Source organism: Nicotiana attenuata, chromosome 2, assembly GCF_001879085.1.
Source record: "Nicotiana attenuata strain UT chromosome 2, NIATTr2, whole genome shotgun sequence".
NCBI lineage: Eukaryota > Viridiplantae > Streptophyta > Magnoliopsida > Solanales > Solanaceae > Nicotiana > Nicotiana attenuata.
In genome coordinates, this window is record NC_031990.1 from 32620996 (window position 1) to 32636868 (window position 15873).

Sequence of the window (15873 nt, forward strand, 5' to 3'; positions counted from 1 at the left end):
ATGGCAAGAGCACTAAGATTTCAAGCCTTTGTACACTTAAGGTTTTGGGGAGAGTGTGTATCCACAGCTGTATACCTGCTCAACAGATTGCCCACTGTGTTGTTGAAAGGTAAGTCGCCTTTCCAAAAGTTGTTTAACAGAGCTCCTTCACTACAGCATCTCAGAGTATTTGGTAGCTTGTGCTATGCTACCAATGTCAATAAGGATGATAAGTTTAGTCCAAGAGAAATTCCAGCAGTCCACCTTGGATATTACACAACTTAGAAAGGATATTATCTCTATGACTTAGCCTCCAAGGAGTTCTTTGTAAGCAGAGACGCTGTCTTTCAAGAAGACATCTTTCCCTTCAAGCACACAAACACTGGTCTTTTTCCTATATTCCCTGTGGTGGAACTGGTTGAACCTGATCCTCCTAAGCCTTCTACTGTGTCTGCTCCAGTACATTCTCCTTCAAACGTCACTTCTGATGATGCTTCTCAGTCTCTTTCATCATCTTCTGCCAGGGATCCCTCTCCTCAGCCAGTACAACCTAGAAGATCCTCAAGGGAATCAAGGCCTCCTGTATGGATGGGAGATTATATTGTTCAACAGAAATCCTCCTCTTGTCCATATCCACTGTCCAACTATGTGATATATGACCATCTCACTCTTGCCTACATGTCTTCTCTAGCTGCTTATTCCGCAATTATAGAACCCAAGACCTATGCTGAAGCCAGTATTGATCCATTATGGGTGGATGCCATGAAGTCTGAAATTTCAGCTCTTGAGAGCAATAATACATGTATAGTTGTAGATCTTCCTCCAGACAAAGTTCCTATAGGGTGCAAGGGGGTGTTCAAGGACAAGTACAAGTCAACATGAGAAGTGGAAAGATATAAAGCTAGGCTGGTTGCCAAAGGCTACAACCAGCAGGAAGGGTTGGACTACACTGAAACATTCTCCCCTGTAGCTAAGATGGTCACAGTAAGGTCTATAGTGGCTCTTGCTGCTGCTTCTCATTGGTCTGTGTTTCAAATGGATGTTCATAATGCATTTTTGCAGGGAGATATATATGAAGAAGTCTATATGCACATTCCTGATGTCTTTTCAAGCCAGGGGGAGTATCAGAAGGTGTGCAAGTTAAACAAGTCCTTGTATGGACTTAAACAAGCTCCTAGACAGTGGAACTTAAAGCCGACAGAAGCTTTAACAAATCTAGGATTTGTACAGTCACACTATGACTATTCTTTGTTCACACACAAGAAGGGAGCAGATTTGGTGATTGTACTTGTCTATGTTGATGATTTGCTTGTGACTGGCAATAATCTAAACTTGGTTAAGAAGGCTAGAAAGGACTTGCAGAACAAGTTTAAGATGAAAGACTTAGGGGAATTGAAGTATTTCCTTGGCATAGAATTTTCAAGATCAGAGAAAGGCATCCATATGTGTCAGAGGAAATATGCACTTGAGTTGTTGTCTGTGTCTGGTCTATCAGAAGGAAAACCAGCACTCACTCCATTGGAATTCAATCACAAGCTTACTTCCATAGAGTTTGATAAGTTTTTCAACAAGGAGGACTTGTCTGATGACAGGTTGCTTGAAGACAGAAGCGGCTATCAAAGATTAGTAGGAAGATTGTTGTATTTGACCATGACTAGACCTGACATAGCATTTGTGGTACAGGTTCTGAGTCAGTTCATGTATGCTCCCAATCAGTCACATCTAGATGCTGCTATGAGAGTTATCAGGTACATTAAGAACAATCCTGTTCTTGGGCTATTTCTACCGTCAACTGGCAGTCAAAAGCTGGTTGCCTTCTGTGATTCAGATTGGGGAGCTTGTGTAGAGACAACAAAGTCAGTTACAGGTTATGCTGTGAAGTTTGGAGATGCCTTAATCTCCTGGAAATCGAAGAAGCAAGTAACAATTTCACGAAGCTCAGCTGAAGCAGAGTTCAGAAACATGGCCACTACTGTTGCAGAAATAAAGTGGTTGGTTGGATTATTTGAGGAGTTGGGAGTATCAGTTGAGCTTCCAGTTCAACTTCACTGTGATAGCAAAGCTGCAATTCAAATTGCAGCTCATCCTATTTTTCACAAAAGAACCAAACACATAGATATAGACTGTCATTTTGTAAGGGAAAAGATTCAAGAAGGGATGATTTAAACTCAGCATATTGGCACAAGAGAGCAACTGGCAGATATCTTCACCAAGAGTTTATGCAGTCCACAACATGATTACTTACTCTGCAAGCTGGGAATGAAGAGTCTGTTTTCATCCCTCAGCTTGAGGGGGAGTGTAGAAGAAACAGCTATATAGTCTAGTAGTTAATTTAATACTTTGTAATTAGATGAAGTTTGTAGATAAAAAGGGGTTGGTTAGTTAGTTAGTTAGCGGTATAAATAGAAGTTAGTTATATCTGTACAGGAGCTTCTTAGAATCAGTTAGAACAGTTGATTTCTAATACAGAGAATGAAGCTCTCACTTCTTCTTCACCGACTTTCTTCTTCTTCTGCCATGGCTGCCTAGCTCAACATGTACGCAGTCTTACTCTGCATTTCTGTAAGAGGCTGTTTTCACGGCTCGAACCTGTGACCTCCTGGTACGCCAGTTACGCCAAGGTTCCCCTTCACTAAAGTACGTACTACACTAGAAAAGAAATATTAGGCCTAGTAACGAACTATTATGTAGAGCAACCTTTCCAGTGAGCATTTCATAACTTGCAATAAGATAATTCTGTTGTAATCCAATATGAGTGTCAAATAATAGTGATGTGAGTTTTTGATTTAATTCAATGGGAGACTTAATGGGCCTTGCACCTGCTAAGATAACATCTGCATGCATGCGGTAAAGCTCCAATGCATACTTCCTTGATGCATGAGAACACTTTCTTGACTTTTGGCAAACTCAGTGCCCAAGAAATGGAATTGTCCAGATGACTTTGGACAAAATCTGAGGCAATGGTGAGCTTACCATTCCAATGTCATGAAACATATTTTAACACATATAGGGACTTGAGAGCAGTTTGCATTATATGTTTCCTCCATGCAGTAGAGTCATATACACTTGTTCATGTATATCACATTGTAGGAAAGTATTATAGACGTCCATTCATCATATTGCTTAGCTGCAACTATGGATAAGAGTCACCATTTTTATCACTAGTGTGAGTGTTTCTTGATATTCTATTCTTTCCTTCTCATTTTCCACTCGCCTCGCTTTAAACCTTTTTATTTCTTAATTAGCTTGATACTTTGTTTAAGTTTGGCATTCAATGGCCAGCACTGTAAGGAATAAGGTTTTCGAAACAGTAAGCTCCTTACCCAAAGAAAGCAAACTTGCGAAAGCAGATACACTAATTAAATGTGCTTTGCTCCATGGAGTCCTATGTTAATTGATTGGTGATGGTTCTAACTTTTCAAAGTTTCCACAATGAGTTTAGGACATCCTCCTGTTCTTTGACTCTCTGGTTTTGGTTGAGTGCTTTATATTACAATATACAAGTGTAGGCTCCCATTTCTTCCGTACGTTTTGTCAAGTAATTTGTTGGAGAAGAAGATGTTTCTTACGTGAAAAACTTGTAGTATCATTCTCACAAGAAACTATGGTGTGTTTGGTACGAACGAAAATAATTTTCAGAAATGTTTTAAAATATTTTTTAATTTTTCCGTGTTTGGTTGACTTAAATATTTTGGAAAATATTTTTCTTATTATGAACTCATTTTCCTCCAAATGTTTTCCTTATCAAGAGAAGGGAAAACATTTTCCAAAACTCCTTTTCAACCTTCCTCGCCCTGTTCCCGCCCTCACCAACCCACCCCCACACCCCCACCCACCTAACCCCACCCTACGCCTAAACACCCCACCACCTATCCAAAAAAGCTCTTTTTTCAAATTTCAGTTTTTTTCCGTCACCCCCCCCCCTTCCCCCAAAACAAAATTATTTTTTTTTACTTTCTTTTGTAATTTCAATTTTCTGTTTCTTCGTTTTTCTGCACCCCACCCCCTACCCCACCCCACCCCCCATTTCCCTCCCCCACTCCCGCAAATACAAAGTTTTTTTTTTACTTTTTTTTTTTTGTAGTTTTCAAATTTCTGTTTTTTCGTTTTTCTTCACCACCTACCCCACCCCACTCCCCACTCCCCCACCCTATCACCCCGCACAAAAATTAGCGTTTTTTTTTACTTTTTTTTGTAATTTCAAATTTCTATTTTCGTTTTCTGCACACCCTTCTCCCGCCCTTCCCCCTTCTACCCCCCCCCCCCCCCCCAGCCCCGGAAAAAAAATATTATATTTATATATTTGCAATTTTAGTTTTTTTATCTTTCGGTTTACAAGTTCAAAATTTTACAAGTTCCAAAGTTATGAATTCGGAGGTTTATTTGTTTGGAAGTTTACGGGTTTAGCAATTATAAAGTTTATGGGTCGAAATTTCGCGGTTTCGAAAGTTTAGCGATTCGAAAGTTTGTGAAATTTGTGGGTTCGGAAGGTTGCTGGTTCGAAAGTTCATGGCTTCATGTTTATTGTATCTAAATTATTTATGAATACTCTTGAGAAGTTATTTTCCTTAATTTGCATACCAAACACCGGAAAATGAATAAGATTATTACTTGTTTTCCAAGAAAACATTTTACGTTGTACCAAACACACCCTATACTTTATCAGCAGCACCTAGCTTAGCCAAATAGTCAGCCACAGGCTAAGGCAATGAACTTTCTTTTCTTAGGCAATAAACTAACTAATACGCAAGATAACAGCTCCATAAACTGCCTAATCTGAACTACCAACTCTGCAAATTTGATTCAACATATAGGAAGGCCCTCCATAATAAGAAATTCTCCAAATTAGTTATAAAAGCATAGCAAATCCAAATGACAAGTCAATATGATTTTGTAACTCCTCTTAATTTTTCTCTCACCCGACAACAACTTATTGCTTTTATGAAATCCATAGTCTTTACCGTGCTGGCCATTGGATGCCAAACTTATTCCTTTGCAAGTTCTATGTACAACAACAACGACCCAGTTGTTTACCCTAAAAACCGAGTAACAATTAAACTTATATTGTGGTTTTAAAGTTATGTGATGTGATCCGATACCAATTGATAAACAAGGAGTTAAGTATATAAATTGAAGAAGTAAAGTATATCAAACCAGTGTGCAAGCAAGTCTTGACCTCGAGTTAATATGACCTCGAGGTAGGTTAGTAAGAACAATTAAACAATAAGGCAATTCTGATGAATAGTAAGCAAGAAAGTGAGAAATGTATATTCCTGTTTCAATGGATCTTCCGTTACAAATGATTGGGATCCCCTTTATATAGTAGGGGAACCCTAAATAAGGTACACTTCTAATTATAGTAGGGAATCTTATTATACAGTTATCTAACCGCCAAGTACAAATTCATTTCGGAAATTTACGCCGGGATCTTCGGGCTGTTGCGGGAATCTCGCTCTTTCTGTTAATAAAACATAACGGTATTATCTCGAGGTTGGTCATACTCGGTCTCGGTGTTCATCGAGCATTTCGATTTTCAAGTCTTGTAATCCGCAATCGGGCTCGAGCCCGATCCATTTTGAACTTAGGCTCGAAGAGACTCTTCGAGCCTACGAAATCGGGCATACCTGAGTTTGACCGTATACAGATAGTCCCCGCGTTTCTTAGAGTAAGATGATAAGAAACGATTTGATCCTCGATCCTCTGATGCCTCGATTATGATGTCAATCCTGTGACGTCAGCGACAGAAGTGATTGAAGGGTCGTGTCCGCATAGTTCCCAAGGCCATTAATTGAAGGCGGTTGATGGTCGGTCATTAGCTTCCTCAAACCGTTGAAGCGGCCACTATAAATAAGCCAATCTCTCAATCTTTACAATCTTTACAAACACTTTCTCAAATCTTTACAAGCTTCTCAATTTTCTTTGAGTCCATCCTTCTCTTCAACTTGTGCTTGTAACAACGTCAACTTCTTCTCCTTTCTTGAATTCCACAACAGTGATGACTAAAATATCTAAAACCGTACCTCAGAAAGAAAAAGCCTCCTCATATTTAAGAAAAAACTGATAAGTAACCGAAAAACCGACAAAACCCGATATAAATCGAATCGATAAAAAACCGACTTAATTGGTTTGGTTTGGTTCTAATATTTGAAAAACCGACTTACTTGATTTCATTTCTTTTTAGAGAAAAACGAATTCAAACAGAACCATGAACACCCTAGTTGCCCCCGATCATGGTTTACATATGTTTCGCTTTCCGACTGTCTCCGGTTCTACGTGTCGGTCTATTATACGAATATTTAATGTGAACCGATTTTACCATATACACTCGAGTTGAAGTTGGCCTATGTTTAAATAAAGTAATAATGTTGAGCCACCCATCCCAAAATAGAATATGCCAAAAAATAAAACTAATTAAGCGTACCACTAAAATGATATCAAATTAATTAGTGTCCCAGCTCATAGTTAAAATTTGGCGAAATAACTATTTGGGGTAACATTAGTGTGCATCCTATAAATTCCTCATATGGACTCGTACCCTTATTTAGGCAGTGCACTAGACTGAAAATTAAAAGTAAATTGACTCTATCAAATAACGAGTAAGAGTATTCAGAATCAAACTCTTTCTATACGAGCCACAGAACTGGACATCAATATCAGTTGAATAATATGTACCTTCTTGAGTTATAGTTGACTTAAGACTTAAGAGACGTTGCTTCTAGTTCAGGGCCCCAACGAGGATATGGAGATTATAGTATTCTAGGGATTTGAAGACTAAGAAGGTTCTCAGAGGCAGATTGTTCCACTGTTGCGAATGGTGAAGGTATGTTTTGAGATTGACGGCTAATTGTATGTGCTATGGATAGGTTATTATTGGCTTTTCAAAGGTAATCTACCTATTTCAGGAGGATCAAAATTGATTTGGAGGCCACTAGTAGACCTAATGAGAATGTGTATCCTACAGCAGGTCGGATTTGTTACTCAACACAGTTATTGTGGAGGGGTGTGTCACCCTTGGGAGTTTATCTTATTTGTGTCCTAATATGTTCCATGTGCTACTCTTTTATGCCACGATTGGTTGTGAGACTGTTGACTATTTACACACATGATGCGATTCCGTCTGGGCCTTTTGGCAAATCCAAGCATAATGGTTCTTGGGGTGTTAGATGGTTGGTGACGCCTTAGTTTTGGTCTTCCTGTTGGTGTTATATAGTTATATCTATTTTTCCATGGTTATGGTCATGTGCTACGCGTATTTTTTGACTTGTGACACATATAGTTGTTGATTGTGAGCATTATGGGTCAAGGTAATTCATGTGGACTGGTATTTGGATTGGGTCACGCATCGTAAAGTTATGTTGGGATGTGATCCTTTGTGCTTATTTCGTATGCTTGTTTCTTCTTAGTGTGATGGGTTCATAGCATTGCGCTTTGTGGTGGTACTGTTGATCTTGTGGGGCGGTTCTCTCATTTCATCTCTTTCCATCATTGAGTATCTTTGAGTATTTGTTCGTTGGTGCACAGATTGCATCGTATGTGACACTAGGTGGTATTGGTGTGGCATGTTGGTCGAGTAGCTTGTAATGGAGGATGTGAGGTTATTGGACCTGAAATGAGTTCTGATTAAGGTATGTTTGGAAGAATAATGTCACTAGTCAGCGTAGATTTCAGCTAAGTTCCTTGGCGGGCGAGGGAGCTCCATGACTTGTTGATCTGATGGGTGGTTATGGGTATCCGCGTATTTCTTTCATCACTGAGAGTGTACGAAGATTTGAAATGAGGTTTCGTTTGTTATGAGGTATGTTACTGGTACTAGGTTTGTTATTGGGCAGCTATTGTGATCAGAAGTTATTGCTACGAGAATCTGAGTTATGTGGAATATCATGAGAATATATCTTAGGATATGGTTGCGACTTGATGCAGCTTCATTCATACTTATACAACGTATGGATGCGAGAATTCGGTCTTATAATGAATTCTAAAGGTTGGAGATTGCGTTCTAAGAGTTGCGAGTTAAGGTTAAGGTAAAGATCTTCAGTTGATTGTGTTGTCAGATTTATATAGATTGGGATGACGCGAGATCACCCATGTGTATGGGCAACGTGAATTTATATAGTGATTTGTTGGCTTTGGGACGACTCTTGGCACGTTCGAGGACGAACGTATGTTCCAGTGGGGGAGAATGTAATGACCTGACCGATTCTTTTAGGCATTTGTAGTCAGTTTGATGGTATGAGGTCACGAGTATCTTCGTATGGTGTGTTATGACTTGCGTGTATGATTGTTTTTGATTTCCGAGTGGTTCGGGATTGATTTGGAAGAATGATTCTCAACTAGGACGCCTTAAGTTGGAAGAATTGGCCAAGTTTGACTTTTATATATTTGACCTCGGATCGGAGTTTTTACGGTTCTGTTAGGTCTGGATGATGATTTTGACCTTGGGCGTACGCCCGGATTTGCATTTGGGTGCTTCTAGAAGATTTTGACTCTAATTGGCTAAAGTTGGCAATTTGAAGGTTTAGAAATTTTTTAAGTTTGACCATAGGTTGACTTTATCGTTATCGGGTTCGGATTTTATTTTCGAGACTTGGAGTAGATTCGTTTTATCATTTTGAACTTGTTTGTAAAATTGTTGTCATTCCCATTAGGTTTGGTAGAAATCGGACGCTTGGGTGTGATTCTAGTGATTCTTGAGTTTCATTGTGATTTTCATGTGTTTTGGTGTCCGATTCTTAGTTTCGAATGTTATTTTGGTATTTTGATCACGTGAGCGAGTTCATATGATGCTTTTAGTCTTGTGTAGATATTTGGTGTAGAGCCCCGAGGACTTGGGTGAGTTTTGGACGTGTTTCAGAATGATTTGGTCATGTTTCATAGTTGTTGGTGCTAGGCAGGTGTTGCAGCTCTCGCAAATGCGAGACACTATTCGGACCTAGGCAAGGGAAGTCTACATTTGTGATAAAATGATCGCTTTTGCGAAAGGGGTGGACTTCACAAATGCATAGTCTGTATCGCATTTGCGACATCCCCAATATTCAGCAGGCATCACATTTGCAATGAACTTGTCGCATTTGCGGGGTTCACATTGTCGTACTTAAGACTTCTGCAGCTGATTAAAATAGTGGGATTTTGGGACTTAGATTCTTTTATCACATTTTAGAATCCTAGACTCGGTCGGAGGCGATTTTGAGGAGAGATTTTTTTTACCAAATTACTAGGCAATTGATTTTGATCCAATTTCAATTATATTAAATGACTGTTTATGATATTTAACATCTAATCCATAGAATTTGAAGAGAACTTCTGGGAAATTTTGACCATGTTTTGAAAAATGGAAATTTGAGATTTGAGAGTCGAATTGGACTCGAATTTGAAAACAAAACACATATGTTGACTCGTGGGTTTCGGGTAGTCGATGTCTACCCTTGGACTCAAATTTTGACCGGACGGGCTCGGGATTGACTTTTGTTGAATTTTGGGAAATTGTGTAAAGATCTTAACTTTAATTATTGGAATTGGTTTCTCTTGCCTTGTTTGATGATATTAAGTGTACGACCCGATAATTTTTTTGGAGCATTTGCACTAAGTTCGGTGGCTTGAGGTCATGAGTAGCTTCGTATGATGTATTATGACTTGTGTGTATTTTAGAAGCATTAAGTTGGAAGAGTTGATCAAGTTTGACTTTTGTGTATTTGACCTTGGATCGGAGTTCTGATAGTTCCGTTAGGTCCAGATGGTGATTTTGGACTTGGGGGTATGCCTGGTTTTGCATTTGGATGTTTCTAGGAGGTTTCACACTACTTGGCAAAAGTTGGCAATTTAAAGGTTTGGAATGTTCATAAGTTTGACCAGGATTTGACTTTAATGATATCGGGTTTATTGTTGTCCCGGGAGTTGGAATAGGTTCGTTATGTTATTTGGAACTTGTGTGCAAAATTTGAGGTCATTCCGAGTTAATTTGATATAGTTCGGCATGAGTTTTGGAAGTTGAAGTTCAAAAGTTTATTAAGTTTGATTTGAGGTGTGATTCGTGGTTTTGATGTTGTTATGTGTGATTTGAGGCCTCGAGCAGGTCTGTGTCATGTTTTGGAACTTGTTAGCATGTTCGGACGGGGTCCCGAGGGGCTCGGTGAGTTTCAGACGTGTTTCAGACCATTTTCCCCTCTTATGTAGTTGTTGGTTTCTGCTAGTACAAATGTTGCTCACCTGCGATTGGATTTGTGCAGGTGCGGTGGTCGCAGAAGCGTAGCCATGGTCTCCCCTGCGAAGAAGGCTGGACATGTGTTGAATCCGCATATGCGATGTAGGGGACGCATCTGCAACGGCGCAGATGCGGTGATTTTGGCGCAGAAGCAAAAGGTTAAGCTAGGGCATGATATCATAGATGCAAAATATTTAGCGCATCTGCGGGCGGAGTTGCGCAAGAATGGGAAGGTAAATTGGCAGGATGTTTCACATAAGCGGGGGAGCCTCGCACCTGCGATGATGCAGAAGCGGAGTATTTGCCGCAAGTGCGAGAGTTCGAGGCTTTCAGTGTTCTTCTGCAGAAGCGGAACTTGGGTCGTAAAAGTAGCAAGTGACTGCGTAAATGCTGGGCAGAAGTACATAAATCGAGGTTTTGGTTCATTTTATCACAATTTGAGATTTGGAGCTCGGTTTTGGGCAATTTTGGAGGAGATTTTCACCACATGGATTGGGGTAAGTGTTTTTTATTCAGTTTTGATTATATTTCATGATTCCATCTTTGATTTTGGCATTTGATTGATGTTTTTAAAATAGAAATTGGGGGTTTGTCTAAACTTTCCTGAAGTGAATAATTGAGTTTTGAACATCGATTCGGAGTTGGATTTGAGTAAAATTAGTATGGTTGGACTCGTATTCGAATGGGTTGTCGAAATTTATAAGTTTTTTTGGGTTCCGAGATGCGAGCCCGGGTTAACTTTTTGGTTAACTTTGAGTATTTGATTAAAGATTTGACCTTTATCGTTTGGATTGGGTTACTTTGGCATTATTTTTTCTTTTTGAGTTGCTTTTGGCTAGTTTCGAGCCGTTCAGAGGTCGATTCGTGCGGGATGGCATTTATAGAGTGTTGTTTGGTAGCTTGAGATAAGTATCTTCTCCAAACTTGGTTGAGGCACTAGTTCCCTGAGTTATTTATGATAGATACGTCTTATGGGTGCGCATATGTGTGGGTTTTGAGTCCATGTGCGAGCCCGGGATATCTATCCATGTTCGGGATAGTGCTTAGGCTATGATTTACCTTGTATTGACTGCTAAGCTTTAAGATGTGACGTTTTTTTATATTTGTAACCCTGTTGTGAACCATTTGATCCATGTTTGAGATTACATAGAGGCTAATTGTCACAACTCCAAAATCCCACCTTAGGAATCGTGATGGCACCTAGACCCTGGGACTAGGTAATCCTAACACATGCTGAGAATTAACGAAATTTAACCAGCTTACCTACAAAATATTAATTAATAACTGAAATAACATAGTTGAACCAACATCGATCATACAATCTCAAAGCCGGTAGGACAAGTCATAAGCTTTTCTAAGAGTAACTAGGAACATTAAGTACATCATTGTCCCAGAATAATAGTAAACAGTGGAAATGAAAGACATCTGAAGGTGACTCCGGGGCTTGCGAACGTCAAGCAGGTATACCTTGACGTCTCCAGCCGCGGAAACATAAATCTCAAGCCAACACGATCAGAAGTACCTAAATCTAGACAAAAATGTGCAGAAGCGTAGCATGAGTACACCACAACGGTACTCAGTAAGTATCAAGACTAACCTCGGTGGAGTAGTAACGAGGTAAGTCGAGACACCCACTAGACATAAAACTTGTGCATGATATTAACATAAAACTAGCAATAGACAGAACGTCAATGTAAGGCTGACATCGCAAAGATTATTAATATAAAACCAGCAAAGGAATAATAGAACCGCAATTGGAAACAAGAGGAAAATGGGTAATAAAGCAGCGACGCAAACAGAACACATATAAAATATGAATGAACTCAAATTAGGAAAAACATATGACACTTCAAGTAATCAAATCGTTCCCGATGCATGAATTACAATAAGAATTTCCCCGAGGCACTACTCCTTGTAACCACAAATCATAAGCCACAATTCTGAATCTTACACGTATGGCATCTCGTGCCCACATTATCAATCACCTTCACATGACAAAGTCCACGTGCTACCATGTACATTGTATCCGTTTCAAATGCCAAATAAAACACTCGAGAAATTTATTTAAATAAAATAATGCATATTAACAAATTTTGAATAAGGTAAGGCGTCAAATGAGATAATGAGTTTATTTAGAAATCAAATTTTTAAAAAAATAAAGTACAGTTCTTATAAAATAGAGTATCAAATGAATTTAGTTAGAATCATTTAAGGTAAAGTAAATAATATTTTTAAATAAAATAAAATATTGGATAAGTAAACAAATTAAATGTTGAATCATTTAAAATAAAGCGTAATAATAATTTAAGTAGAGTAAAGGATCAAATAGGTTAATGAATTTAATCTGAGAACCATTTAAATTAGGCATGATGCAATTTAAATATAGTAAAGTACCGAGTGAGATGAAGAGTTTTATCTTAAAAGTCACACAAAGTAAAATATGTTGATAATTTTTTTATTTAAAATCGTTATGTTACGAACGGGAGCCTTGGCGTAACTAGTACAGTTACTGCCATGTGACTAAGAGGTCACGGGTTCGAGCCGTGGAAACAGCCTCTTTCAAAAATATAGCGTAAGGTTGCGTACGATAGACCCTTGTGGTCCGGCCCTTCCCCGGACCCCGCGCATAGGGGTAGCTTAGTGCTGCCTTTTTTTTTGTGTTATCAATAACTCAACAGAATATGAGATGATGATTCCCTCGCAATAAATTCATCTTGAAAATCAATTCACCAAGTAACAACGGAGGCAAAAATTGGCACATTAAAGTAACACAATAAATTACGTAGAATGCATGACTCCCACAGGAAGTCACTATCATTCCAATACTAGAATAACAACAGTGAACCAAATATGATCAAAAATATAAATGAAATGTTTAAGAAAAAACAATAACTATTCAATCGATAAACCGTTCCAACATAGAATGTACCATGAGAATCACAAACGAGCATAACTTTACTGTCACAACAATTACAACATATCAAATCATTACGGTGTGCAACCCGATCCCACCTATATCATATCATCCGTCCTTATCTCTTCATATCATATCATTTCATTTCAATACCGTTGCGGTCTGCAACCCGTTCCCCAAACAATATGAATTGAACATACAAACTTCAACCAACTACAACGTATCACAAAAATTAAACACATTAAAGAAGCTAAACAAAGAAAGTCACAAGCGGATAAATTAGTTCATGATAACTCACAAAATCAAATAGCAAGTAATGCCAGTTCATAAATAAAAGCACGATTACACAGAATCAATTAACAATTAAGGCACGTAGCGGATAAGGCATGGATTCAACAAGTAATTACAATTAACAATTGAAGTATATAAGAGTAAACTTGACAAATAAAAGATAGAACATGTACTAACAACTTCACGTAAAGCACGTAAGATTAAGCCTAACAATAGAAGATATAACATGAAATGATAATTTCAATTAAATGCAAGGAAGAAGCCTAATAGTCTAAACCGATCAAACACCACATATAAGCCCGTGTACACACTCGTCCTCGTGTACACGTCTTCCATATAATTTAAATAGTGCCATCAACCCAAAACTTAAGAGGTAGTTTTCCCCTTAGATTCCACGTGCTGATTCGCATCTTACTTGTCTTCAGTTCCACGTGTCACCTTCTCATTGTCCAATTGACACTAACCAACTTTACCGCATACAGTAGGTTCTTCTAAAGTAATTAAGATATATTTTGACTTGCTATCAAGTTCAATGTGAATTACAGTAATATAAAAATGATAATAAGAAAATTATTAAGTTAGTCATCAAATGTTTGTTTATTCATGTTAAATTTAAGATATAAGATGCATATCTTAAAACTTGTCTATGCTTTTAAATACTTACTTCTAATTAACTGCGAATTTGTCTACTAATCAGAATCACTTCACTTTTGGAAATCCAATTACTACACAGCATTAGTGCAAAGAATAGCATCCTCAGAGACAATGAAAGGGTCACAACACATTCGATTTAGAAGCTAGATATAAGTGTTAATGGATCATCTTCTGATTTATGTGTTTGGTCATAAGAGATGTTAATCATTTTTGTACCGCTACTAAATCTATTTTCTTTATTCTTGCATCTATATTTATATATTTCAAGTTTAACAAAATCAAAGAACAATACCAAGTAATACTTTCTTCTTTTGGAACAAAATGAAGCTCACAATAATCTTTGAATTTCATTTGCTCAAATTTAAACCTTATATGATCAACTAACTACTCCATCTGTCTCATTTTATGTGACACTACTTCCTTTTTAGTCAGTCCCAAAAAAAGTGAGGCCTTTATATATATAATAATAATGCAAATTTAATTTTTTTTTTCTTTTACCATTAATGAGATGATTTCTAGCCATAAACTTTTTTACGAATTTTTTTAGACCACAAATTTTAAAAAATCTTTCTTTATTTTTTAACTTTATGCCTAGTCAAATCACTTTCACCTTAATTGGGATAGAGGGAGTACTATATTATATTTTCAAAAATAAACATTTGTGTTAAGGTGTATATCATATGCATCTTGTTATTGTATTTTAATTCTTTGATCTAAACAGTTCCACCCAAATAAATTTGTATACAAATCCGCATAAACAATAAGACTTGAGATAGAATTTAATTTGTGAAATGAATACCCAAAACAGAAACCATGAACATTGAGTATTCATTTCACCAGTTGGTTGGATAATTGGTAAAAGTTGTGATGGATTTAACGAAATCAAAACTTAGATAATCTTAACTAAGGTGGACGTTTTTAAACATTGATTCACATTCTGATATCACCTTATTAGCATCATTTAATTTTGGTGCATTCATATTATTTTAGTTATTTTTACAAGCAATCAATAAAAAGTAACATAAGAGAGCTATAAATAAAACGTATGAGATCTTTATATTTTGTTGTAGCAAAATTTGGATAAGCAATGCCAACTTGTAGTAACACTTGGGTGATACGTATTAAGACATAATCATATTCTAGTAGTTTCATTCAAACTATAATTTTTTTTAATTGCGTACCAACACTAGTGGTGTTTGTTAAATTTTTCTTTTTGAAAATTTTAAATATTTGTCGTAAAAATTTGTCTTCACTTTTTTTAATTTTTTATTTTGTATCAAACTAGGTTTTTTCTTTGCAATTAGGTCATACATTTGAACAAACTGAAGCATGGATGTAATTTGAATAGAAAACATGCATGGGTCTAATACTATTATAAATTTTACGCCAAAAGCAAACACAATTTAGTGTCTAACTTTAATACTCACGATTATTTGTGAAAAATACCACTTTCATGTTCCATGCTTACACTCTATCTATCTATAATTAAAAGCTAAAGAAAAAGGCCTCTCATGAAGCCAAATGGCAGAACAAACTATTGACACATGTAATGTTAAGACATTGTTCCTAATTTTTAGGAACTAAAATACAAAGCATTCCTCTGTAAACCGTTCCACCTTCTGTGGATATTTTTTATTTTCAAATTTTTTTCAATTATTAAATCAATCAATTTCAAAAAAACCATTGTAGGTGTAAAGAAACCGCCGCCTACCTCAAAAATAGGAGTAAACTTCAAAACTTTTCAGTTCTAAACCGTTCAAATTCCTCTTCAATTATCTCCATTATTATTTTTTTAAATTATTAAAATAATTTATTTGTTAAAACCTTTTACTCCACA

The 15873-nt window shown here is 37.2% G+C and overlaps 1 protein-coding gene across 1 annotated transcript; it reads left to right on the top strand.

Moving 5' to 3' along the window:
* On the top strand, nt 1–861 carry LOC109218177. The gene is made up of 2 exons (XM_019382523.1): nt 1–109; nt 290–861. Exons 1-2 carry the CDS (start codon nt 1–3, stop codon nt 859–861), a joined length of 681 nt encoding a protein of 226 aa, XP_019238068.1.